The 24,537-nt window shown below is 39.8% G+C and overlaps 1 protein-coding gene across 2 annotated transcripts; it reads right to left on the bottom strand.

Moving 5' to 3' along the window:
- Positions 1–125: 125 nt before the first annotated feature.
- On the bottom strand, positions 126–23,778 carry muc5.2 (mucin 5.2). Of its 2 annotated transcripts, XM_043227690.1 has the most exons (47): positions 23,685–23,778; positions 23,532–23,603; positions 22,882–22,914; positions 22,493–22,757; positions 22,166–22,277; positions 21,559–21,646; positions 21,372–21,451; positions 21,070–21,283; positions 20,715–20,840; positions 20,417–20,534; positions 20,202–20,340; positions 19,914–20,021; positions 19,663–19,732; positions 19,437–19,571; positions 19,168–19,335; positions 18,965–19,059; positions 18,732–18,861; positions 18,370–18,616; positions 18,222–18,262; positions 18,019–18,122; positions 17,714–17,865; positions 17,395–17,533; positions 17,204–17,314; positions 16,898–17,077; positions 16,571–16,810; positions 16,332–16,488; positions 16,044–16,175; positions 9,406–15,921; positions 6,181–8,805; positions 5,920–6,077; positions 5,665–5,839; positions 5,338–5,573; positions 4,328–4,511; positions 4,012–4,189; positions 3,482–3,666; positions 3,324–3,393; positions 3,111–3,235; positions 2,983–3,014; positions 2,576–2,723; positions 2,197–2,286; positions 1,976–2,016; positions 1,752–1,871; positions 1,439–1,537; positions 1,204–1,323; positions 1,038–1,077; positions 813–930; positions 126–573 (listed from the first exon to the last, which is right to left on the bottom strand). In XM_043227690.1, exons 1-47 carry the CDS (start codon positions 23,776–23,778, stop codon positions 408–410), a joined length of 14,976 nt encoding a protein of 4,991 aa, XP_043083625.1. In that variant the 3' UTR covers positions 126–407. The 2 variants fall into 2 exon arrangements, with proteins under 2 accessions (XP_043083625.1, XP_043083624.1); XM_043227689.1 differs by having other exon boundaries at positions 6,181–15,921.
- Between the last annotated feature and the right edge of the window lie 759 nt (positions 23,779–24,537).

Below are 24,537 nucleotides of genomic sequence, written 5' to 3'. Positions count from 1 at the left end.
GTGTCAGAGAAAGTGACTCCCATAACGTGTCTGGACACAAAAGCCGTTTCTAAGCACTAAGACACTACAACTTAATTGTTAAATGTTTTTGAAAAAATGGAACACAGCGAGCCTTTATTGTTGCTGGTTGACTTCTTTATTATGTTAAACATTCACTTATTTCATCAAAATTATACAGAACTTTCATTATACCATAGAAAAGACACTTTAAATAGTTTTGTTACAGATAATTTAAACATTTAAGATCATTATTAAAGTGAAAGCCCTAGCCCTAGAATAAAAGCATGAATTCCTTGCCGTGTTCATTATTTAAAATATATCTCTTGTCTTAAGTAATCTAGCTCCCATCAGCAATAATCAAAGGAAAAGCTTTAAGATCGGCACCTTTCATCAAGTCTTCAGGCCCTTTAGTCTACACACTTTGTAGGAGTGCATGTGCAGCTCTCAATGTAAATGTAGTCATGAACAACCTCGCTGTCATCTGCACATTTTAGTTTCATCTGTCGACGGCTGACTTTCTCCTCTCGGCAACAAGAACACATGTGCATCATGATGTTATTTTCCATTGAATACCTGAAGATGAATAGACTTTTTAGATTTTCGTAAAGCAAAATAGCACTGTATAATGAGATTGGAGGTGTGGCTTAATTCCGCTTTGATCATTTTTGTATTTTAAATCATGCATTCGGATGAATAAGAGTAAAGTATTATAAAGAAACGAAATCAGTGATTGTTGTTAGTCGTGTAAAATAATGAAATAGTCAGAGCTGTACAACATTTTCATTATCAATTATATGTGCAGCTGCTCTTACATTGATTGGGTGCCACAGTGACCACTGCAGGACGTCACTTCTATGGGCTGGATGGACTTGCAGTCATTTACTTCCACATTGGTTGTGTTCTTCAAAACAATGCATGTCTTGGGCTCACCTAAAATAATTATTTCATCAAACATTATAGGTCAATCATTATAGGTCAATCATTATAGGTCAATCATTTCGAACTAATGAATGGACAATAATTAAAGGGTTTCTTACACATCTTGCAGCATCCATCTGCATCATAGCTCTCAGTTCCCTGTATGTGAACATTCACACATTTCACTCATTTAATTAAATGAGATACGGCATGATTGTTGAGCAAGTAAGTTATTGCTGATGCAATGTTCGTGAATGAAGTGTAGCATATGCATATTTGACTTACGGGCTCACAGTCATCTGGATTGAAGTAGGGGCATTTTGGTGTGATCTTCTCTGTCACAAACAAGCCATTGATTTCAATGCAGGTAATATTCTCACAATTGTAATCTTTCACTTCTCCGACCTGAATGAAAAGAAGAGAAGAGACGAGATGCTACATGAGGACCGAAGGGCAGAGAAGGGCTGTTGACTGTAAACTTGACAGACTGAGAACAGTTTGTAAATGTTGTACAATGTACCTGGAGAGTATGTGTGGTGTTGTCTGGTGCAGTATAAATGCAGCTGATTTGCTTGCACGTTCCACAACACTCTCCTTCTTGTTCTACACGCTCAAAGCCCTTGGAGAACCAAAAGAGCACTGGATTTGAATAAATTCATTTCACATTTCACAGTGAATCAAATCTTTTTTATATGATGTAGGATCCTATAAAAACAACTCAAAGCATCCTTCCCAGTCCAAAACGGCTTTACAAGAAGTTCAGATAGGTTTAAGGTATATAATATAAATCTATCCTGATGTTTAATGTTATAAGCACAAATTGCAATTATTACCTCAGCACAAGGTAAACAGGCTTTACTGACACATGAAACAGAATGTTGTTGGGTTTCTGAGTCTTTATCCATTTGGCAGTAACATTCCAGACAAGGCTCTGTAGGGATTTTAACTCCAGGCTAAAAAGAAAGCGAACATTCTTTTTTATAATAGTGAAAAGCACATCTTGTAATATGATATATATGATAACACTTAGCACGAACATATAAATCCAGCAGCTCACCTGGTACTCGGTGTTATTGTACACACATACATCTTTGGGTACTGAATAGAAAAAAATGCAGTCAGAAATTGCATAGAAAGTTGAAGAGCTAAAATGTAATTAATTAGCAACTATTGTGGTGCCTCATTTTATTCAGGTGAATTCCAAATGTTGCAGACGCTGTACGTGAACAAGCTTTGAAGTTTAATAGTAGTTGTCTGGTTATAAAATTTGTGACTTACCACATATTGGACAGCAACTGTTCTTAGGTATCTCTTCTGCTAACTCATATCCCACATCACATTTCATAGAACACAGGCTGGTGTCACACACTGAATGGGTAGAGGAGGCATTATGTAAGAGTTATGTCAATTATAATACAATGTTTTATTGTGTTTTACAAGTTTACAGCTGTGCTTCTCATTTGGTAAAATGCGCTTTGAAACATTTGAATTGAGTTTCTATTTCTAATTTGATGAATGATTATGAACCATTAACTGATAAATCATATACAGTTTAGATCGCAAATGTGCACCGAGACAGTAGATGTGGTTAATTCTGTTGTGATTATTTAATTTAGTCTGTTTAGCTCTCTGATTGTCATTGTGCTTGATTACTCACCGCACGTTGGACAGCAGTTTTCAATGATGCTTTTGTATTTGGGGCCACAGGGCTCTATGGTTGGGCAATTCATAGGCTCTTGAACAACACCAAAGCTCTCAGTGGAGCATTTGTATGTTGTACAGTTCACGGTCCATTTATCTCCAGGCTATAGCAGAGGAAGTAAGGTCAAGATAGTAAGATGTTGGGATTATAAATAATGGTGATATGGGGTAGAATGTGTTCGAATGTAGTTTTTACTCAAGTATTTGTATACACCTGCTTCAAGGAATTTTAGCATTATTTTGCAGTAGTGTAATGGTTAATCTCTGATTTTTGCATGTGTTAGGAGGTAGGGGTAGGAGTTATGTTTACATTTCTGGAAAATGGTATGTGAAAGGTTTTGCTACTACTGCTAAAAGAGGTACCTGTCGTGGTAATCCATCAGGGCCAATGCAATCTATATGTGGGGAATGAAAAAAGAAAACATTTCGGCTTCAAGAGACACATTATATAAAAAAAAAATAGAGAGTGTAAATTAGGTAATATCGCTTACCGCAAGTAGGTGTGCACTGATCTGTTGTTGAACTGACTAGATACATGTTGTCGGGACAGTAACAACCTTCCATAAATATTTGATGGTCAGTTTTGTTTTGGTCTTCCACAAACATCTCATTGTATCTGGTTGTAAGCACATGTGAAATTATTAATGCAGTGATATTTGGACAATACAGTATTACATTTCCACTTAGATATAGACAGTGGTTACCTTGTACTGCAGGTTCTTTCAACTTTAGGCCCACATGCCTTGTAGACTTTATGATCAGCACATTTGTATACTATTAACCGAAGGCAATTAAGAGATTTAGGATACAGTCAGAAAAAGATGCATCACTCTGTTACTGTGGGGTCATTCTGTTTTCTTACCGCATAGCCCGTTGAGGTCATCTGAGTCTCTCCAGTCCACACATACAGACTGCTGGCCGCATATCTGTGCATAGGCCTCCACACTGGCACAGGCCATGGAGTCATTTTTCTTGTTGCACACATCATATTTACATGCCTCATAGTAGCTCTGATAGGGAACGATGTCATGACAGCTCTTGAACAAACTGAACAAAACGCAAAAGGTTAGGGAGAAAACAAACGGAAGCATACTGTGATTCAACAAAAAGATAATTGTCATTAAAAAAATCTCTTTTTAGTTAATATAGGTAAGTATTTTTTTTTTGTGCAGCTTGATGTTTCAAATGTAAATAAACTTTATTTGAAGTGCCCGATTGGACTGGACAGAGTAACACTGACAAAAGGTGTTTTGGGTACAATCCTGAATGCAGAGCAATGACAGATAGAGGGGGTGTTTCAATATTTTTGCAATTCTATGTGGTGCTGTTAGTTGAGGAGAAATTCCACATAAGGTGTTCTGATAATGTACTGTGTGATTTTTGTGGGCTTACTCGCTCTTGATGATCTCACAGACATACGCTGTGCAGGTAGGAGGAGGTACGTTTATATGCGGTGGAGGGGTTTCACAGTCTTCGGAGTCCGTCCACAATGCTGCCGTTTCCTCACATGACTGGCCAGTTGTTCCATCGGGACGTCCGCAGTCATTTGTGGCATCATTGTCACAAACACCTAAAAATATTTACAGAATTTCAACATTTAAATTGGCAAAGACTAAACATGCCAACAAAGTTTTGCATTGTTCCACAAATGAAATTCTCTTCATCGTTGTTATAGTCATTACAGCAGAGGGCACCAGACTGTACTCACCGCACTGTCCCTCTGTATTACCATGGAAGTAGGAGAAAGGGAGACTGATCTCGAAGCCTTGTTGGCCGACTAAAATCTGAGCTTTGATTTCATTAATGTTAAGATTCACTACCATGCCAGAGGAAGTGATGCTGAAATCTTCATTCAAGAAAGTTGGTACTTTCACAACATCATTGACGGAAACCTGTAGGCAACAAAGGTTTTTGACTCGTAATGATCCTTAGATTACTTTTTTGATAGTATACTAGTGTTGTTAATTGATATTAGCAATGAAAATGCAACCCAGGCTCATTGGAAATACATGCCTCTACACACAATTCTCAACCCTGTAATTATATACCTTACTGCACGTGTTTTAAGGTGAAATATCTAGAGCGTGGCACTAAAACACATGTTCAATACATAACTGTTTGTAATGGTACAGGTCAGTATTTTTATAATAGAATTTTCAGAATTCAAATATCCAGTCACTAAATATGCTCTATCATGTTGGAAATATCTGTTACACCAAACCCAAATCTAATTTTACACCATAGTGTTAACAAATACAAAAGTAATGTAGAAACACATTTGCTGATGCAGCCATGCTATTTTAACTTCCTTATGCTCATTTGAGCAGTCCATGCTGTATCATGTGAGCTACTGCGTAATCCTACTGAACTAGAAAACCCATACATATGAAGCTTTATATGTAATGAAAATATTCAAAAGTATCAGTTTTCAAATCGTGCCAGATGTTAAAACTGTACATAACATTCTGCAAATAATTCTGTGAAAATTAGCCTTATTAATCAAAAATGTACCTGTAAATCATACTTTTGGGTGAAAGGAAAAAGAATTATGTGGGTTTTACTACCTCTACAGAAATATTTTTTACAGAAATATATGAAGAGGCACATATTTCCAGTGAGCCTAGGTTGCGAAAATGTATTAAGTAATTTTCTGGATTATACAGTGTGTCTTTCAAGAATATGTTCATGTTTGTGATCAAATGTAGTCCAGACACTTACCTCTATCTTTTTATTTTTACTTGTTAGTTTGATTTCATAGGATTTGTACTTCACAGTAACATACTCCGGACAAGCAAAATTTTTTGTAACATCGCAATAATGGTTTTTAACATGGACACTGATATTGTATCTTGGAATGATTTCTTGGACCAACACATAGTCACAATTTCCTTGGAAAACATAATATTGTCCATCAAATGTATTGTAATGAGGGTCACCCCAGCCACTGCATCGACCTGTTGTTTCAGAGAACAAGTTAAAATAAAGTAAACTAGAATAAAATGACAGTGTTATTTGTAATTTTGCTGTTGCATGGTTTAAACTCACATTGACACTCGTACTTAGCACAGCAGCCATCGTTATAATAAACTTTCTTAGGTTTAAGCCCGTTGACACATGTGGGTATGACAGAATCAGATGAATCACACTGTACAGGGCTTGTGGTAACATTCCCATTTATGCAGGTTTTAGTGGTACATCCCTCATTCCATGTCTCTCCATTCTGTCAAAGATTCAAATAATTTCAATTGTCTCTTAGAATTTAAATTTTTTTGAAAATATAAATTAAATATAAATTATAACCTGTCTGTTGACATCGGTACAGTCATTTGGAACAGTTGAAACTGGAACTGTAGTAGTCTGAGGACATGGTTTCTGTGTTATTTCACTAACACAATTGGAGTTGCAGTAAGCGAAGTAGCACCAGCCTGCTTTATCAGTTTTGTTGTAAATGACTGTCTCTGTAGTTAGAATAATAGAATATGCATCATTAATGTTAACTGTTCGTGTAATTTATCAAAGAAAGTTTATAAAAGAAAGCAAAAAATGACATGTAGTACTTACCAGGAGGGAAAGTTTGATTTGCAAACGTGCAGTGACAGACCGTTGTGATGACAATTTGAGGTGATGTAGCATGTGTTGTTTTAGGTGTTGATTCTGTATATACAGTAAACTTGGTTGATGGCATTTCTGTCAAAACTGTTGATATAACAATTGTTTTCGTAATTGTTGATGGTGTTCCTGTTTGAGTCAGAGGTGGCGTTTCTGTGATTGGTGTTTTTGCAGTAACAGCAGTAGTAGAAATTTGTGGTAACGCTGTTGTTTTTGTACCAGCAGCTGTAGTAGCTGTAGATGGTGTTTCTATTCCTGTGGTAGGTTGTGTTTTAGTAGATGGTGTTGGAGCAGTAACGGTAGTAGTAGAAACTCCTGGTGATGTAGGTGTCGGTGGACCAGCAGTTGTAGTTTTTGTTGATGGTGTTCCTGTTTGAGTCGGTGGTGGCGTTTCTGTGATTGCTGTTTTTGCAGTAACAGCAGTAGTAGAAATTTGTGGTAATGTTGGTGTTTTTGTACCAGCAGTTGTAGTAGCTGTGGATGGTGTTTCTGTCTGTGTGGGAGGTTGTGTCTTAGTAGAGGGTGTTGAAGCAGTAACAGCAGTAGTAGAAACACCTGCTGATGTAGGTGTTGGTGGAAGAGCAGTTGTAGTAGCTGTGGACGGTGTTTGTGTTTGTGTGGTAGGTTGTGTTTTAGTAGATGGTGTTGGAGCAGTAACAGTGGAGGTAGAAACACCTGCTGATGTAGGTGTCGGTGGAACAGCAGTTGTAGTAACTGTGGATGGTGTTTCTGTCTGTGTGGTAGGTTGTGTTTTAGTAAATGATGTTGAAGCAGTAACAGCAGTAGTAGAAAAACCTGGTGATGTGGGTCCCGGTGGAACAGTTGTAGTAGCTGTGGACGGTGTTTGTGTTTGTGTGGTAGGTTGTGTTTTAGTAGATGGTGTTGGAGCAGTAACAGTGGAGGTAGAAACACCTGCTGATGTAGGTGTTGGTGGAACAGCAGTGGTAGTAACTGTGGATGGTGTTTCTGTCTGTGTTGTAGGTTGTGTCTTATTATATGGTGTTGAAGCAGTAACAGCAGTAGTAGAAACACTTGGTGATGTGGGTCCTGATGGAACAGTTGTAGTAGCTGTGGACGGCGTTTGTGTTTGTGTGGTAGGTTGTGTTTTAGTAGATGGTGTTGGAGCAGTAACGGTGGAGGTAGAAACACCTGCTGATGTAGGTGTTGGTGGAACAGCAGTTGTAGTAACTGTGGATGGTGTTTCTGTCTGTGTGGTAGGTTGTGTCTTAGTAGATGGTGTTGAAGCAGTAACAGCAGTAGTAGAAACACCTGGTGATGTGGGTCCCGGTGGAACAGTTGTAGTAGCTGTGGACGGTGTTTGTGTTTGTGTGGTAGGTTGTGTTTTAGTAGATGGTGTTGGAGCAGTAACAGTGGAGGTAGAAACACCTGCTGATGTAGGTGTTGGTGGAACAGCAGTTGTAGTAACTGTGGATGGTGTTTCTGTCTGTGTAGTAGGTTGTGTCTTATTATATGGTGTTGAAGCAGTAACAGCAGTAGTAGAAACACTTGGTGATGTGGGTCCCGGTGGAACAGTTGTAGTAGCTGTGGACGGTGTTTGTGTTTGTGTGGTAGGTTGTGTTTTAGTAGATGGTGTTGGAGCAGTAACAGTGGAGGTAGAAACACCTGCTGATGTAGGTGTTGGTGGAACAGCAGTTGTAGTAACTGTGGATGGTGTTTCTGTCTGTGTAGTAGGTTGTGTCTTATTATATGGTGTTGAAGCAGTAACAGCAGTAGTAGAAACACTTGGTGATGTGGGTCCTGATGGAACAGTTGTAGTAGCTGTGGACGGTGTTTGTGTTTGTGTTTGTGTGGTAGGTTGTGTTTTAGTAGATGGTGTTGGAGCAGTAACGGTGGTGGTAGAAACACCTGCTGATGTAGGTGTTGGTGGAACAGCAGTTGTAGTAACTGTGGATGGTGTTTCTGTCTGTGTGGTAGGTTGTGTCTTAGTAGATGGTGTTGAAGCAGTAACAGCAGTAGTAGAAACACCTGGTGATGTGGGTCCCGGTGGAACAGTTGTAGTAGCTGTGGACGATGTTTGTGTTTGTGTGGTAGGTTGTGTTTTAGTAGATGGTGTTGGAGCAGTAACAGTGGAGGTAGAAACACCTGCTGATGTAGGTGTTGGTGGAACAGCAGTTGTAGTAACTGTGGATGGTGTTTCTGTCTGTGTAGTAGGTTGTGTCTTATTATATGGTGTTGAAGCAGTAACAGCAGTAGTAGAAACACTTGGTGATGTGGGTCCTGATGGAACAGTTGTAGTAGCTGTGGACGGTGTTTGTGTTTGTGTGGTAGGTTGTGTTTTAGTAGATGGTGTTGTAGCAGTAACGGTGGAGGTAGAAACACCTGCTGATGTAGGTGTTGGTGGAACAGCAGTTGTAGTAACTGTGGATGGTGTTTCTGTCTGTGTGGTAGGTTGTGTCTTAGTAGATGGTGTTGAAGCAGTAACAGCAGTAGTAGAAACACCTGGTGATGTGGGTCCCGGTGGAACAGTTGTAGTAGCTATGGACGGTGTTTGTGTTTGTGTGGTAGGTTGTGTTTTAGTAGATGGTGTTGGAGCAGTAACGGTGGAGGTAGAAACACCTGCTGATGTATATGTTGGTGGAACAGCAGTTGTAGTAACTGTGGATGGTGTTTCTGTCTGTGTGGTAGGTTGTGTCTTAGTAGATGGTGTTGGAGCAGTAATGGCAGTAGTAGAAAGTCCTGATGATGTAGGTGTGGATGGAACAGCAGTTGTAGTAGCTGTAGACGGTGTTTGTGTTTGTGTGGTAGGTTGTGTTTTAGTAGATGGCGTTTGAGCAGTAAGAGCAGTAGTAGAAACCCCTGCTGATGTAGGTATTGGTGGAACAGCAGTTGTAGTAATTGTGGATGGTGTTTCTGTCTGTGTGGTAGGTTGTGTTTTAGTAGATGGTGTTGAAGCAGTAACAGCAGTAGTAGAAACTCCTGGTGATGTAGGTGTCGGTGGAACAGCAGTTGTAGTAGCTGTAGAAGGTGTTTGTGTTTGTGTGGTAGGTTGTGTTTTAGTAGATGGTGTTGGAGCAGTAACAGCAGTAGTAGAAACTCCTGGAGTTGTAGGTGTTGGTGGAACAGCCGTTGTAGTAGCTGTATATGGGGTTTCTGTCTGTGTGGTAGGTTGTGTCTTAGTAGATGGTAATGGAGAAGTAACAGCAGTAGTAGAAATACCTGCTGATGTAGGTGTTGGTGGAACAGCAGTTGTAGTAACTGTGGATGGTGTTTCTGTCTGTGTGGTAGGTTGTATCTTAGTAGATGCTGTTGAAGCAGCAACAGCAGTAGTAGAAACACCTGGTGATGTAGGTGTCGGTGGAACAGCAGTTGTAGTAACTGTGGATGGTGTTTCTGTCTGTGTGGTTGGTTGTATTTTAGTAGATGGTGTTGAAGCAGTAACGGTGGAGGTAGAAACACCTACTGATGTAGGTGTTGATGGAACAGCAGTTGTAGTAACTGTGGATGGTGTTTGTGTGGTAGGCTGTATTTTAGTTGATAGTGTTGGAGCAGTAATGGCAGTAGTAGAAATTCCTGGTGAGGTAGGTGTCGGTGGACCAGCAGTTGTAGTAGCTGTAGATGGTGTTTCTGTTTGTGTGGTAGGTTGTGTTTTAGTAGATGGTGTTGGAGCAGTAACAGCAGTAGTAGAAACTCCTGGAGTTGTAGGTGTTGGTGGAACAGCCGTTGTAGTAGCTGTATATGGTGTTTCTGTCTGTGTGGTAGGTTGTGTCTTAGTAGATAGTGTTGAAGAACTAACAGCAGTAGTAGAAATACCTGCTGATGTAGGTGTCGGAGGAACAGCTGTTGTAGTAACTGTGGATGGTGTTTCTGTCTGTGTGGTAGGTTGTGTCTTAGTAGATGCTGTTGAAGCAGTAACAGCAGTAGTAGAAACTCCTGGCAATGTAGATGTTGGTGGAACAGCAGTTGTAGTAGCTGTGGACGGTGTTTGTGTTTGTGTGGTAGGTTGTGTTTTAGTAGATGGTGTTGGAGCAGTAACAGTGGAGGTAGAAACACCTGCTGATGTAGGTGTCGGTGGAACAGCAGTTGTAGTAACTGTGGATGGTGTTTCTGTCTGTGTGGTAGGTTGTGTTTTAGTAGATGGTGTTGGAGAAGTAACAGCTGTAGTAGAAACACCTGCTGATGTAGGTGTCGGTGGAACAGCCGTTGTAGTAACTGTGGATGGTATTTCTGTCTGTGTGGTAGGCTGTGTCTTAGTAGATGGTGTTGGAGCAGTAACAGCAGTAGTAGAAACACCTGCTGATGTAGGTGTCGGTGGAACAGCAGTTGTAGTAATTGTAGACGGTGTTTGTGTTTGTGTGGTAGGCTGTGTTTTAGTAGATGGTGTTGGAGCAGTAATGGCAGTAGTAGAAATTCCTGGTGAGGTAGGTGTCGGTGGACCAGCAGTTGTAGTAGCTGTATATGGTGTTTCTGTTTGTGTCGTAGGTTGTGTTTTAGTAGATGGTGTTGGAGCAGTAACGGCGGAGGTAGAAACACCTGCTGATGTAGGTGTCGGAGGAACAGCAGTTGTAGTAGCTGTAGATGGTGTTTGTGTTTGTGTGGTAGGTTGTGTCTTAGTAGATGGTGTTGGAGAAGTAACAGCAGTAGTAGAAACTCCTGCTGATGTAGGTGTTGGTGGAACAGCAGTTGTAGTAACTGTGGATGGTGTTTCTTTTTGTGTGGTAGGTTGTGTCTTAGTAGATGGTGATGAAGCAGTAACAGCAGTAGTAGAAACACCTGGTGATGTAGGTGTTGGTGGAACAGCAGTTGTAGTAGCTGTGGATGGTGTTTCTGTCTGTGTGGTAGGTTGTATTTTAGTAGATGGTGTTGGAGAAGTAACAGCAGTAGTAGAAACTCCTGCTGATGTAGGTGTCGGTGGAGCAGCAGTTGTAGTAACTGTGGATGGTGTTTCTGTATGTGTGGTAGGTTGTGTTTTAGTAGATGGTGTTGGAGAAGTAACAGCTGTAGTAGAAACACCTGCTGATGTAGGTGTCGGTGGAACAGCCGTTGTAGTAACTGTAGATGGTGTTTCTGTTTGTGTGGTAGGTTGTGTTTTAGTAGATGGTGTTGGAGCAGTAACAGCAGTAGTAGAAACACCTACTGATGTAGGTGTCGGTGGAACAGCAGTTGTAGTAACTGTGGATGGTGTTTCTGTCTGTGTGGTAGGTTGTGTCTTAGTAGATGATGTTGAAGCAGTAACAGCAGTAGTAGAAACACCTGGTGATGTAGGTGTTGGTGGAACAGCAGTTGTAGTAGCTGTTGATGGTGTTTCTGTCTGTGTGGTAGGTTGTGTTTTAGTAGATGGTGTTGGAGAAGTAACAGCAGTAGTAGAAACTCCTGCTGATGTAGGTATCGGTGGAGCAGCAGTTGTAGTAACTGTGGATGGTGTTTCTGTATGTGTGGTAGGTTGTGTTTTAGTAGATGGTGTTGGAGAAGTAACAGCAGTAGTAGAAACTCCTGCTGATGTAGGTGTCTGTGGAGCAGCAGTTGTAGTAACTGTGGATGGTGTTTCTGTCTGTGTGGTAGGTTGTGTTTTAGTATATATTGTTGTGGCACTAACAGAAGTAGTAGAAACTCCTGGTGATGTAGGTGTTTGTGGAACAAAAGTTGTAGTAGCTGTGGATGGTCTTTCTGTTCCTGTGGTAGGTTGGGTTTTAGTAGATGGTGTTGAAGGAGTAACAGCAGTAGTAGAAACTGTTGGTGATGAAGGTGTCGGTGGACCAGTAGTTGTAGATTTCGTTGATGGCGTTCCTGTTTGAGTCGAAGGTGGTGTTTCTGTGATTGGTGTTTTTGCAGTAACAGCATTAGTAGAAATTCCTGGTGATGTAGGTGTCGGTGGAACAGCAGTTGTAGTAGCTGTGGACGGTGTTTGTGTGGTAGGTTGTGTTTTAGTAGATGGTGTTGGGGCAGTAACAGCAGAAGTAGAAACTCCTGGTGATGTAGGTGTTGGTGGACCAGTAGTTGTAGATTTCGTTGATGGCGTTCCTGTTTGAGTCGAAGGTGGTGTTTCTGTGATTGGTGTTTTTGCAGTAACAGCAGTAGTAGAAATTCCTGGTGATGTAGGTGTCGGTGGAACAGCAGTTGTTGTAGCTGTAGACGGTGTTTGTGTTTGTGTGGTAGGTTGTGTTTTAGTAGATGGTGTTGAAGCAGTAATGGCAGTAGTAGAAACTCCTGGTGTTGTAGGTGTTGGTGGAACAGCCGTTGTAGTAGCTGTAGATGGTGTTTCTGTCTGTGTGGTAGGTTGTGTTTTAGTAGATGGTGTTGGAGAAGTAACAGCAGTAGTAGAAACGCCTGGTGATGTAGGTGTTGGTGGTCCAGCAGTTGTAGATTTTGTTGATGGCGTTCCTGTTTGAGTCGAAGGTGGTGTTTCAGTAACTGGTGTTTTTGCAGTAACAGCAGTAGTAGAAACTCCTGGTGATGTAGGTGTCGGTGGAAGAGCAGTTGTAGTAGCTGTAGACGGTGTTTGTGTGGTAGGTTGTGTTTTAGTAGATGGTGTTGAAGGAGTAAAAGCAGAAGTAGAAACTCCTGGTGATGTAGGTGTCGGTGGACCAGTAGTTGTAGATTTCGTTGATGGCGTTCCTGTTTGAGTCAAAGGTGGTGTTTCTGTGACTGGTGTTTTTGCAGTAACAGCAGTAGTAGAAACTCCTGCTGATGTAGGTGTTGGTGGAACAGCCGTTGTAGTAGCTGTGGATGGTCTTTCTGTTCCTGTGGTAGGTTGTGTTTTAGTAGATGGTGTTGTAGCAGTCACAGCAGTAGTAGAAACTCCTGGTGATGTAGGTGTTGGTGGACCAGTAGTTGTAGATTTTGTTGATGGCGTTCCTGTTTGAGTCGAAGGTGGTGTTTCTGTGACTGGTGTTTTTGCAGTAACAGCATTAGTTGAAATTCCTGGTGATGTGGGTGTCGTCGGAACAGCAGTTGTAGTAGCTGTGGACGGTGTTTGTGTGGTTGGTTGTGTTTTAGTAGATGGTGTTGGGGCACTAACAGCAGTAGTAGAAACTCCTGGTGATGTAGGTGTCAGTGGAACAGCCGTTGTAGTAGCTGTGGATGTTCTTTCTGTTCCTGTGGTAGGTTGTGTTTTAGTAGATGGTGTTGTAGCAGTAACAGCAGTAGTAGAAACTCCTGGTGATGTAGGTTTTGGTGGACCAGTAGTTGTAGATTTTGTTGATGGCGTTCCTGTTTGAGTTGCAGGTGGCGTTTCTGTGATTGGTGTTTTTGCAGTAACAGCAGTAGAAAAAATTTGTGGTAATGTTGATGTTTTTGTACTAACAGTTGTAGTAGCTGTGGATGGTGTTTCTGTTCTTGTGGTAGGTTGTGTTTTTGTAGATGGTGTTTGTGTAGTAACAGCAGTAGTAGAAACTCCTTGTGATGTAGGTGTGGGTGGATTAGAAGTTGTAGTTTTTGTAGATGGTGTTACTGTTGGAGTTGTAGGTGGCTTTTCTGTAATTGGTGTTTTTGCAGTAACAGCAGTAGTAGATATTTGTGGTAATGTTGGTGTTTTTGTACCAGCAGTTGTAGTAGTTGTTGAAGGTGTTTCTGTTCTTGTGGGAGGTTGTGTTTTAGTAGATGGTGTTGGGGCAGTAACAGCAGTAGTAGAAACTCCTGGTGATGTAGGTGTGGGTGGACCAGCAGTTGTAGTTTTTGTTGATGGTGTTCCTGTTCGAGTTGGAGGTGGTGTTTCTGTAATTGGTGTTTTTGCAGTAGCAGCAGTAGTAGAAATTTGTGCTAATGTTGATGTTTTTGTACCAGTAGTTGTAGTAGTTGTGGATGGTGTTTTTGTTACTGTGGGAGGTTGTGTCTTAGTAGATAGTGTTGGAGCAGTAACAGAAGTAGTAGAAACTCTTGGTGATGTAGGTGTGGGTGGACCAGCAGTTGTAGTTTTTGTTGATGGTGTTCCTGTTCGAGTTGAAGGTGGTGTTTCTGTAATTGGTGTTTTCGTTGATGGCTTTTCTGTTGGAGTCGGACGTGGCCTTTCTGTGATCGTTGTTGTCGTTGATGGCTTTTCTGTTCGAGTCGGATGTGGCCTTTCTGTGATCGTTGTTTTTGTTGATGGCGTTCCTGTTCGAGTCGGATGTGGCCTTTCTGTGATTGGTGTTTTTGTTGATGGCTTTTCTGTTCGAGTCGGATGTGGCCTTTCTGTGATCGTTGTTTTTGTTGATGGCGTTCCTGTTCGAGTCGGATGTGGCCTTTCTGTGATTGGTGTTTTTGTTGATGGCTTTTCTGTTCGAGTCGGATGTGGCCTTTCTGTGATCGTTGTTTTTGTTGATGGCTTTTCTGTTCGAGTCGGATGTGGCCTTTCTGTGATTGGTCTTTTTGTTGATGGCTTTTCTGTTCGAGTCGGATGTGGCCTTTCTGTGATCGTTGTTTTTGTTGATGGCTTTTCTGTTCGAGTCGGATGTGGCCTTTCTGTGATTGGTCTTTTTGTTGATGGCTTTTCTGTTCGAGTCGGATGTGGCCTTTCTGTTCGAGTCGGATGTGTCCTTTCTGTGACTGGTGTTTTTACAGTAACAGCAGTAGTAGAAACACCTGGTGTTGTAGGTGTCGGTGGACCAACAGTTGATGACGATTCTGTTTCTGTTGGAGATGGCGTTTCTGTCAGTGGTGTTTCAGCAGTGACAGCAGTAGTTGTTGAAATTTCTGTTAATGGTGTTTCTGTAGCAGCAGTTGTAGAAGCTGTGGATGGTGTTTCTGTTCCTGTGGGAGGTGGTGTTTCTGTAGATGGAGTAGGAGTAGTAACAGCAGTAGTAGAAACTCCTGGTGTAGTAGGTATCGGTGGACTAGCAGTTGTAGTTGCTGTTGATGGCGTTTCAGTTTCTATCGGAGGTGGTGTTTCTGTGATTAGCGTTTCAGCTGTAACAGCAGTAGTAGATATTTCTGGTGTTGATATTGTGGTCAGTGTACCAGAGGTTGTAGTAGCTGTTGATGGTGTTTCAGTTCCTGTGGGAGGTGGTGTTTCTGTAGATGGAGTAGGAGTAGTAACAGCAGTAGTAGAAACTCTTGGTGTCGTAGGTATCGGTGGACCAGCAGTTGTAGTTGCTGTTGATGGCGTTTCAGTTTCTATCGGTGGTGGTGTTTCTGTGATTGGCGTTTCTGCAGTAACAGCAGTAGTAGAAATTTCTGGTGATGTTGGTGTACCAGCAGTTGTAGTATCTGTTGATGGTGTTTCGGTTCCTGTGGGAGCGGGTGTTTCAATAGATGGAGTAGGAGCAGTAACAGCTGTAGTAGAAATTCCTGGTGTTGTAGGTGTCGGTGGACCAGCAGTTGTAGTTGCTGTTGATGGCGTTTCTGTTTCTATTGGAGTTGGTGTTTCTGTGGTTGGCGTTTCAGCAGTTGTTTGGCCAGCAGGTGTAGATGCCTTTGATGGCATTTCCGGTGTTGTTCGTGTTACTGTAGTAGGTGTTGAGGTGGAAGTCTTTGTAACTGTTATTATAATTGTTGTTTTAGTAGTTTGGGGTGGAGTTGTGAAAGTGAAGGGCGTGGTTGTAGTCATGCATTTGGTAATATTTCTTATTATAGTGCCATGGAAACCACACACAGCCCTAAAACATGTGCCATTCCCATCTGTGGTATCGTATACCACTTCTCCAGTAGTGTATATCCTTCCATCATAAGTACACAGTGAAAGACATTCTGCTTCTGTAACACATTTCATTGTGTCCTCCCTCAGAAATGGCCTTTCTAAAGGACACTGAGGAAAACACCCTAGGGTAATAATAAATGACAAGAATGAATAAACAAGAGAAGTAATTCAATTGTGTTTCTTGAATCTAAATACAAATTATTAATGTATTAATACATTAATATATTTAAAGGTTTTTTCATACCCTCTAGAAGAGGAATTTGATTAGAACAAGTTCCTGAAGGGTTTCTGCAAGTTTTCATGCAGGTGGATCCACAGGGTTTATAGTGCCATTGACATTCATCTGGAGGGCTGTTGTAGTAGTCACAGAATAAAGCTGCAAGAACATTGTTTATATGAGGTCAAATAATAAAGAATAAAAGAGCTTTTTCTGCTGAAATCTGTTGTCTTCTGAGTTGCACATTAAATGTAAATCTGCATATGGAGAATTCTGACTTTACTGAACACAGTTTATAACAGTACTTGGACTTACGACATATGCTCGGGCTCCGCCATGCCACACAAGCTCCCTTTTTACGGCATTCAGCAGCATAAGCTGCCACTGCAGTGCAGAAACAATCACAGTCCCCCCCACTGTCACATGCGCAGGTGTCCCTTACACAGGCATCATAGTATGGGCCAGAATCCACCTAAAGCCAATAAATCATTTAAATATACATTTCAGAAGACCACAAACTTTCTGAATGCATAAGGATTATAACTTTTACTCACACGTGAATGGCAGTCTGTAAAGACAGGGCTTGTTATGATGCTGCATTGTTTGATAGCCCAGGCACTACGATGTGGATTTTTTTCACATGGATTCATCAAGTTGCTTACTTCTGGACAGCTGGGATTCACCTTCCAGCTATTTCCAAATACCACTGCATCAGTGACCTCCTCTCCATCATGCTTCACAAAGTCATTGTTTGCATTACCGTCAAAGTTTCCACAGAGTCCACACACCTTGCCCTGCCATAGAGATTATGTGGCGTTAAAGTAAGTGGATGAACACAAGGTATAGAGTAGAGGATTTGTGCACACAAGAATAATGCTTACCTTAATTTTAGGATGGAGTTGGAGCATCAGACTTGTTTTATTGTCCCAGATTAAATTCAAAAGACCTTTGACCTCTATGACATTGTATATTCCAGCAGTATGGATTTGATATAGGTAATCAGTGCCATTGCTTTCAACAACTTTGATCCCATTTTCTTCTGATAAAATCACCTTGTATCTCTGCAGGATTAATCAGTGACATTTATGACAATTATTCTTAAGCAAACAATGTCTGCATAAATATATTATTATATTCCAGATTTTAAACTATGCTCAAGCTGACTCTGAGGTATGCAACAAACTTACCCCAAAGAAAAGATTAATGGATTTGGAGCAAATGGTGCCACTGGTTCCACAGGGGATGTTCTCTGTGACCAGGCGTAGAGAATATGGACTCTGTTCATTATTGCAGTTATCCTAAAGGAGTTGCACATAAATTGTGTGTCAGACCAAATTTTTTTCAATAAGTAAGAAACCAAATTTGAAGAAAAGCATACATGGGCTAAGATGTGTTCACAGTCCCCATGGAAAGAATATTTCTTTCCATCAAAAGTCATGAAATGACCTTCACCATAGATGGTACAGGTTCCATAACACTCTTTATCTGTACAAGTCCACATCCCTTTTGTGCATGTGCTGAAATCAAAACAACATTCACAGATTAACCCTTTAATGTTATATGCTTTTCACCCTTCATTTTTAGCAAGACTGTTAAGTAGGCATCTTGTAATGTTTTAAAATTGGAGAAAAAGGTAGCACATATGTTGTGATGGTATAGCTGTAATTTCTTTCATACTACTATCTATGCTAGCTCACCAAGTGTTACAGTCCTCTTGAACTTGCTCTCCAGGTGAATAGCTGAGTCCATTGTGGACACAGGGGCAGTTTTTCCTCTCCACACACCCACCATTTCCATCAGCCAGAAGGCCATCTGGACACATACACCCTGATACACACCCTGTACTCACCTACAGACAGAAGAAACCAAGAAGAACGAGGATTAGTAACACATGCTATGCTTATACAAAATCCTTTAGTGACAAAGAATTCAATAGCTGCTGGAAAACTGGAAATTGCTAAATGCTAAATAAAGTTTTTGTCTTTTTCTCATCCAAACTCACGCAGTTGTTTAGGTCTTGGTTCTGACAGGTCCTCTGACACTCTATCCCTTTTGTTCCATGTTCATAATTTGAGCATTTGAAAAAGACCATTGGAGCCACACAGTCTAAAAAGAGTCACATGTATGGGAAGTGGGAATCTTTTCACACTGATGACCCAAGTTTGAATCTGACAAGCACAATTTTAGAATTAAGTTCCATCTTACCTTCTTTACTGGTGCAGTGCAATTTTCCAAGGGTACAGGTGCTATAATATGACAAAATGGTGAAAGTCAGGAGCTATTGACATCAAGACAAGAGTTATCATTGGTATTCTAACAACAATACATTGGTTATGAAATGAGGAACTCATACCATGCAACGCCATCTATGTAGGATGTTCCCGATGGCTCTATGACCTGGTTGTCTTTGTAACAAGGACACTGGTGGGCAAGTACACAACTGCCATCTTCATTAAGGTAGGTTCCCTCAGAACAGACGCAGCCATCTACAGGTGTGAAGGACCCTTGGCAGATGTGACTTTGTTCACTGAGGGAGCGGCAAGTGCTGCCACAGCTGGTCACACCGTAGGAGTGCTTCATGTTTTCTGAACACTCAGATACTGTGAACAGATAAACACATTTTCATTATGATTCAATGTTTTATTTTATTCCAACTTTCCAGAATGTAATTCAAATGCATTCATTCTATTGACCTCTACAAACAAGTATTCTCACCACAGGGGTCAGAATCCATCCAGCCCTGGAGAATGATTCCTCTGGCAGCACAGGCATGGGCATAGTTGGACACGGCTGCACACATACACTTCCTAATATCTGCACATTTGCAGGTGTCATAGACACACCACTGCAGAGGATGAAATTATATAAATTATAGATCAATTATACGTGATTCATACATATATAAAGTTAATTTAAAAAAGAAGAGTGTTCGGTGTAAGGATACTCACTTGGTAGTAAATATCAGGACATATTTCCGAATGACACTCGGAAAAGACTCCGGTGTTGTTTGTAATACGGGAACACCAGTCTTTAGCAAGTTTCTCTGAATGGAAAGAATAGAGATAACATTTGCAAGTTAAATAATTACATATATTAATTATTTGCAATTGTTTATTTATGCATTCATTTTAATGTTTAGAATACTGTGTACCTGTGTCCACGCTCAAGCTACAGGGGTTGTCAAATGTGTTTTCAACATCTGGACAACTGTATGGGTTTTGCTTCCAAAAGTTGACAAAGGTTGTTGATGTGCCCTCGATGATACCCGACTCTGTTTTGAAGTCATCTGATTGGACATCATTATAGTTTCCACATAGACCTGAAAGAAAATTAAAAGAACAATACTTGTAATTCTTTCACTATGCACTGAGGCATTTTTGAAAGTTTTTTTTTATTATAAAGGATACATATATAACTCACCAGTCATCTTCCCTTTCTCTTCAGTGCTGGCTACAATATACAACTGCATGACTGGAGCCAACTGGATCTCTAGACGGAGACTCTTCATATCAGCAATGATGAAAGAGGAAGTGGGCTGGAAGACTCTCACAGGACCTGGGACAACATAAATGTGGTTAGGATACAAAACAGAACATCTACTCATCTGTGCCTACTGTTATAATTATAACATAGGATGTCAACCCACCTGTGGTGGCAGGAAGCTGATATGGACTGTTTCCATTCAGTGTCACATCACCATTGGAAGCAAAACTAATCTGTTTTATAATTTAAAAAAGGAAGAAAATACAATATGTTTTATTACTGCATTTTCGAAGATTTGGAAAAGGTGGCATGCTTGACGTACCATGCACTATGCTAAAAGCAAGTGTATCATTCTATTCATAGACAACAGAAAAATAAAACAATAGGGGAAAAAAAGATCAAAATAGTTCTTACAGTGGTCCCTGAGATGACAAGGGTAACTGAATTTAGACACGTGTCTGTTCGGGCTGGATCACACTTTGCCAGGTTTCCCACAATAGCAATATCACTGTCATTAGAGTGCTGGAATGAAAGAAAGGAGTAAACTTCCAGATTATACAGTGTGCATTGCATACACTGGAATGGCAAATTTTATAATGTCAAAACTTTTCAAATTGTTATATAAACCATGTGTAAGTGAAGGCTTTTATTTATCTTGCTCTGACAGAAAACATCTAAGGATCCTCTGCTGTACTGACAGACCTTAGTGAAGATGTAGTCACAGTTGCCGCTGAAGGTGAAGGTCTTCCTATCATAGGTTGTGATGTGAGAACCTCCAACAACCGAGCAGATTCCGGGACATTTCAGGTATGTACAAGTCCAGTGTCCTGCATCACACACACTGACACAGTACGGCAGCAGTGTTAGCAAGGGGAATGTTAATTTAAATGTGATAAAAAAACTAATAAAAAAGTTACCATTTTTTGCAAGCTTGCTCGTAAGACTCTCCTGATTGATATACCATGCCGTCGTGCACACAAGGGCACTCGTCCACAGGAACACAGCCGCTCTGACCGATGTCGTCTTCCACAGTGCCTTTACAAAGAATAGGCATGATACCATTTAATTTGGAAAAAGGCTTTAATTGAACAGATTTAAATATGCAAGTGTTTAACTTAGGGATATTGTTGAATTATTTATTTTGTGGAAAAAGTGGCTTTAAAATAACAGATTTAAATATGTAAGTGCCTGACTTTTGATATGGTGTGAAATTACCTTTAGGGCAGAAACAGCCGTCCACACAGTGTTCTTTACACATTAGATTTGCAGCTGGATCTGAGCAGGTGTTTTTGCATGGACTCCCACACTCCATGTAATGCATGTTCAGAGGACATGTCTTTGCTGCTCCACAGAATAACACAATTAGTATATCAAACATAACTTTTACACCACAGAATTGTTGAATTCTTGTTTCAGATTCTTAAAAATGAACACATTATTCATAATTCACTTGCTCATTGTCCATATTTATTTGAAGCATACCCATATAGTTTAATATTAAATCGAGTTAAATAGAGTTAAAGTGAGTCGTGATTGTTTTGGTGGTATTGATTTCTAGTATGATACTCACGACAGAGCTGTTCAGTCCTCCATGTTTCCGGTTTTCCTCCAGCATGAGTGCACTGTCGTGAAATCTCTGTGAGTGTGTTGCAGAGACAGTCGTGATTGCCATAGCACTGACACAGGTCGTTTACACAGGCTTCTTCAAATGAACTCATGTCCATCACACTGTAACAGTCACTAAACCCCGGACTGCTGAGATACTGCTGGCAAACACTGATGTGCTAAAATAAAATGAAAGATTGGCAAATTGAGTTTTTTAATATAGTGAAACTGGTGCAAAAATATTTCCCCAAAAATGTTGTCTCATACCTGTTCGCACCGATCCCCAGGAGGAAGTGTAACGTCCTCGCAAGTTTCAGTTGGTGTGGAAACCTTCCATGTTGCTGGCCCTAAAAAAGGATTTGTTTAGTTTGCCAAACATCATGCTGACTATATATTTGATATATATTTAAAGCAATGGTTTCATGGCGTCATTTGATTGAAACATCAGGTTTACCGTTCTCAGGGATATCGTCGCTCTGGTCCCCGTTGTAGTTTCCACATAGTCCACAGGTCTGACCTTTGTACTTCTCTGCGAGTTCAATCTAGAAAAAAATCATATAACAAGATGCTGCCATCAATACAAATACAAATACCATTTATTTTCTCAAAGCGAGTCTGTCCTAATGTTTACTTATGGCTAAAATATACGACAGTGCAAACACACTTAAAATCAACACTGAGCTGTCAAACATCTGCAAAACCGGTTGTTTAATTATGGCTTATTTAGACTATTCATATTTGCTTCATGATTTGTAGAACTGATATCCTGTTTGATGTTTAATTTTCGTAGTCTTACTTATTGTGTGCAAACAAACATGTTGGCTTAAAGGGTGTGTGTGATTTCATTATAGGGTTATGGATTAATCATGACACAAGAATCTGCGCAGGAATTCTCCTGCACTTTATCAGCTTTGCTTTGTGTGTGTTTTTTTACTGCTATCAACAGATTTAATCAAATCTGTTTTACGGTTTTCTTTTGAGCTCTTATTGGGCTTGTTGCCTCACAGATTCATCCCAATTGTTACAGCAACCACGAACATCACGATTTTATTCAATCATACCAATATAGAGTTGTCTTCTTCCCAAAAGACAGTCACTCCATGTGTGGAGACTTTAATACTCGTTTGGATTCCCTCAATTTTTATTCCGTTGCGATTCATTGGAATCAACACCCTGTAAGAGAAAGAGCGAGAAAATGCAACCAAACATGTTGGCGTATTTTAAGATATAGGCATATAATTGGATAACATTAGGGTACATTTTATTAATGTGGAATACTTTTAGGTACTAATTTTAACTCTGAAAGCACGTTTTTTTCTCAATTAACATGTTTTAAAAAGGTTAAAGCTTGAATGCATCTGGTAAAAATTAAGTAAAAATCAACTCACTCTCGATCATCCATGGTGATGGTGCCGTTAGTGATTTTGATTATAGTTCCATCCAGCTTTATTGTGACTGTGCTATAAGTGATTAAGCCGTCTACAGTGTCTCTTTGCATTTGGATGTTAAAATCAGACGTGGCCACGTCGCACATCACCGTCAGAACGTAGTTGCATGTGTCCGGCACTTGGAAGAATTGACCATCGAAGGTCTTGAAGTGGAAATTTCCCCATGTGCTGCAGATCGTGGACTGATGATCAGGATTCGGTTGAACTAAACCAAGATGGACAGATTATAAATACGCAATCACAGTACTTTCAGCGAGCAAAAATACACAACTTAATATAATAAAATGTAAGAACTGATACTAAATATAGTTGAAATTAATGTTTAATACCTTTTGTTACCACCACATTCGTTACTGGCAACACTATATAAAACAGACAAAAAGAAGAACCACTGTCATTTATCATGAAACACATTTGTTTGCAAAAGAAAACTTTCATTATGAAAATGTTAGAAGGAAGATGGTTATAGTGTCACGATTTTACAAAAGTCATAGTTATGCACACAAATAATTGTGCACCTCAAAGTAGTCTAATATTTCTAAATTTTGTATGTAATAATGTTTTACCACTATAACGCGTATACCACTTTAACTTTTCATTAACTTATTAATTAACTAATTAGAAACTTGACTGAAAGAGCGCTTGTTACATGTTTTAAAGATGACACTTTTCAGTTTATTTAGTTCTCTATATTCCATAATTAGTTACAATTGCAAGTCTTTTGCCTGGCAATCCTGGTGGAAATTTTGCTTATATAAATGTTTTATCATATTAAAGTTTTTGATATTAAATTTTGGGTTTTTGTCATCATTGTAAATTTTTCAGCTAAATTTGTTAAAAAAAAGAAACAAACAAAAAACATTTACTTTACTGTTTACTATTTAATAACTGAAACAGATACTTAGATTAAATACATTTAAGGTTCTTGGTCAGTACATCTCATACAATATATAATACATAACTGCAATTAAATATTTACCCGATGTTGTTGGCGGCCAGGTTGTAAAGTCCATAGGATCCATTAGAGCATTCCCATAATCCCCCAAGAAGCCTTTAACACAAAAAGAGGTTTTTAAATGATATTCTGAAGAAGTTTCCCTCTTTGTTCTTTCATTGATTTTGTTCTGCTTACCTGCTTGTACCGACTGCAGCCCCAAAAGCAGGACGACCCATCTCTGCATCCATATCTGGGACATCCTCACAGTCCCCATGGAGACAACATCCATCCTCGAGAGCTAATGTGAGCTATCTGTCAGCACCTGTCCTTTTATAATTGCTATTAGTTTGCTTTGGAGGAATGCAGTTTGTGATCAGAGGGTGGACCCCTTGCTTGAATATGGCCTTGGGCTTGGTAGATACTTGATGCAAACAAATATTTAATGTCTCTCTTGGTGATATTAAATCAACTGTATTTAAATGGTGAGGAACACAATGATTCATTTTTAGCTTGTTTGAATTAGTCCGTACAAGGATGTGGCTCTTGACTCATCCACAATGTGAAAGATATTTAATTTAGCTATGTTGTATATGTAACTGTCCAATTGTCTTTGAAAAATATAATTTATCTATTGAACAAATTGACAAATTGGCATAGGAATTCTTATTTACTCAGTTTTGTTCTATCAGAATTAAAATATCAATGATTAATGTTCAATGGGAGGTCTACTGTGGCCTTTATTTAAAAAAAAACAAAACTATGAGAATGTAAAAGCGAATATATTGCAGATATGAGTGTGGAACCAAGCATACAAACTCCATAATTCATATAATGTACTGAATATAGCATCACGATAATTATAAATATAATTGTTAAGAACTTTTCACTGATTGGTTATACTGCCACTAAATTAACGTGGTTTTGTCAAGGTATTGCTGAATGAATGAATATATGAATGAATGAATGTTAGAGGCACGATTTAGATTATCTGTACCAAGTTTTATCTCAGTTCACCAAAAAGGTGATAAAAGACAACACTTTGCATGGC

This window comes from Puntigrus tetrazona, chromosome 25 (genome assembly GCF_018831695.1).
Source record: "Puntigrus tetrazona isolate hp1 chromosome 25, ASM1883169v1, whole genome shotgun sequence".
Lineage (NCBI taxonomy): Eukaryota > Metazoa > Chordata > Actinopteri > Cypriniformes > Cyprinidae > Puntigrus > Puntigrus tetrazona.
This window is presented reverse-complemented; position numbering and strand designations above follow the sequence as displayed.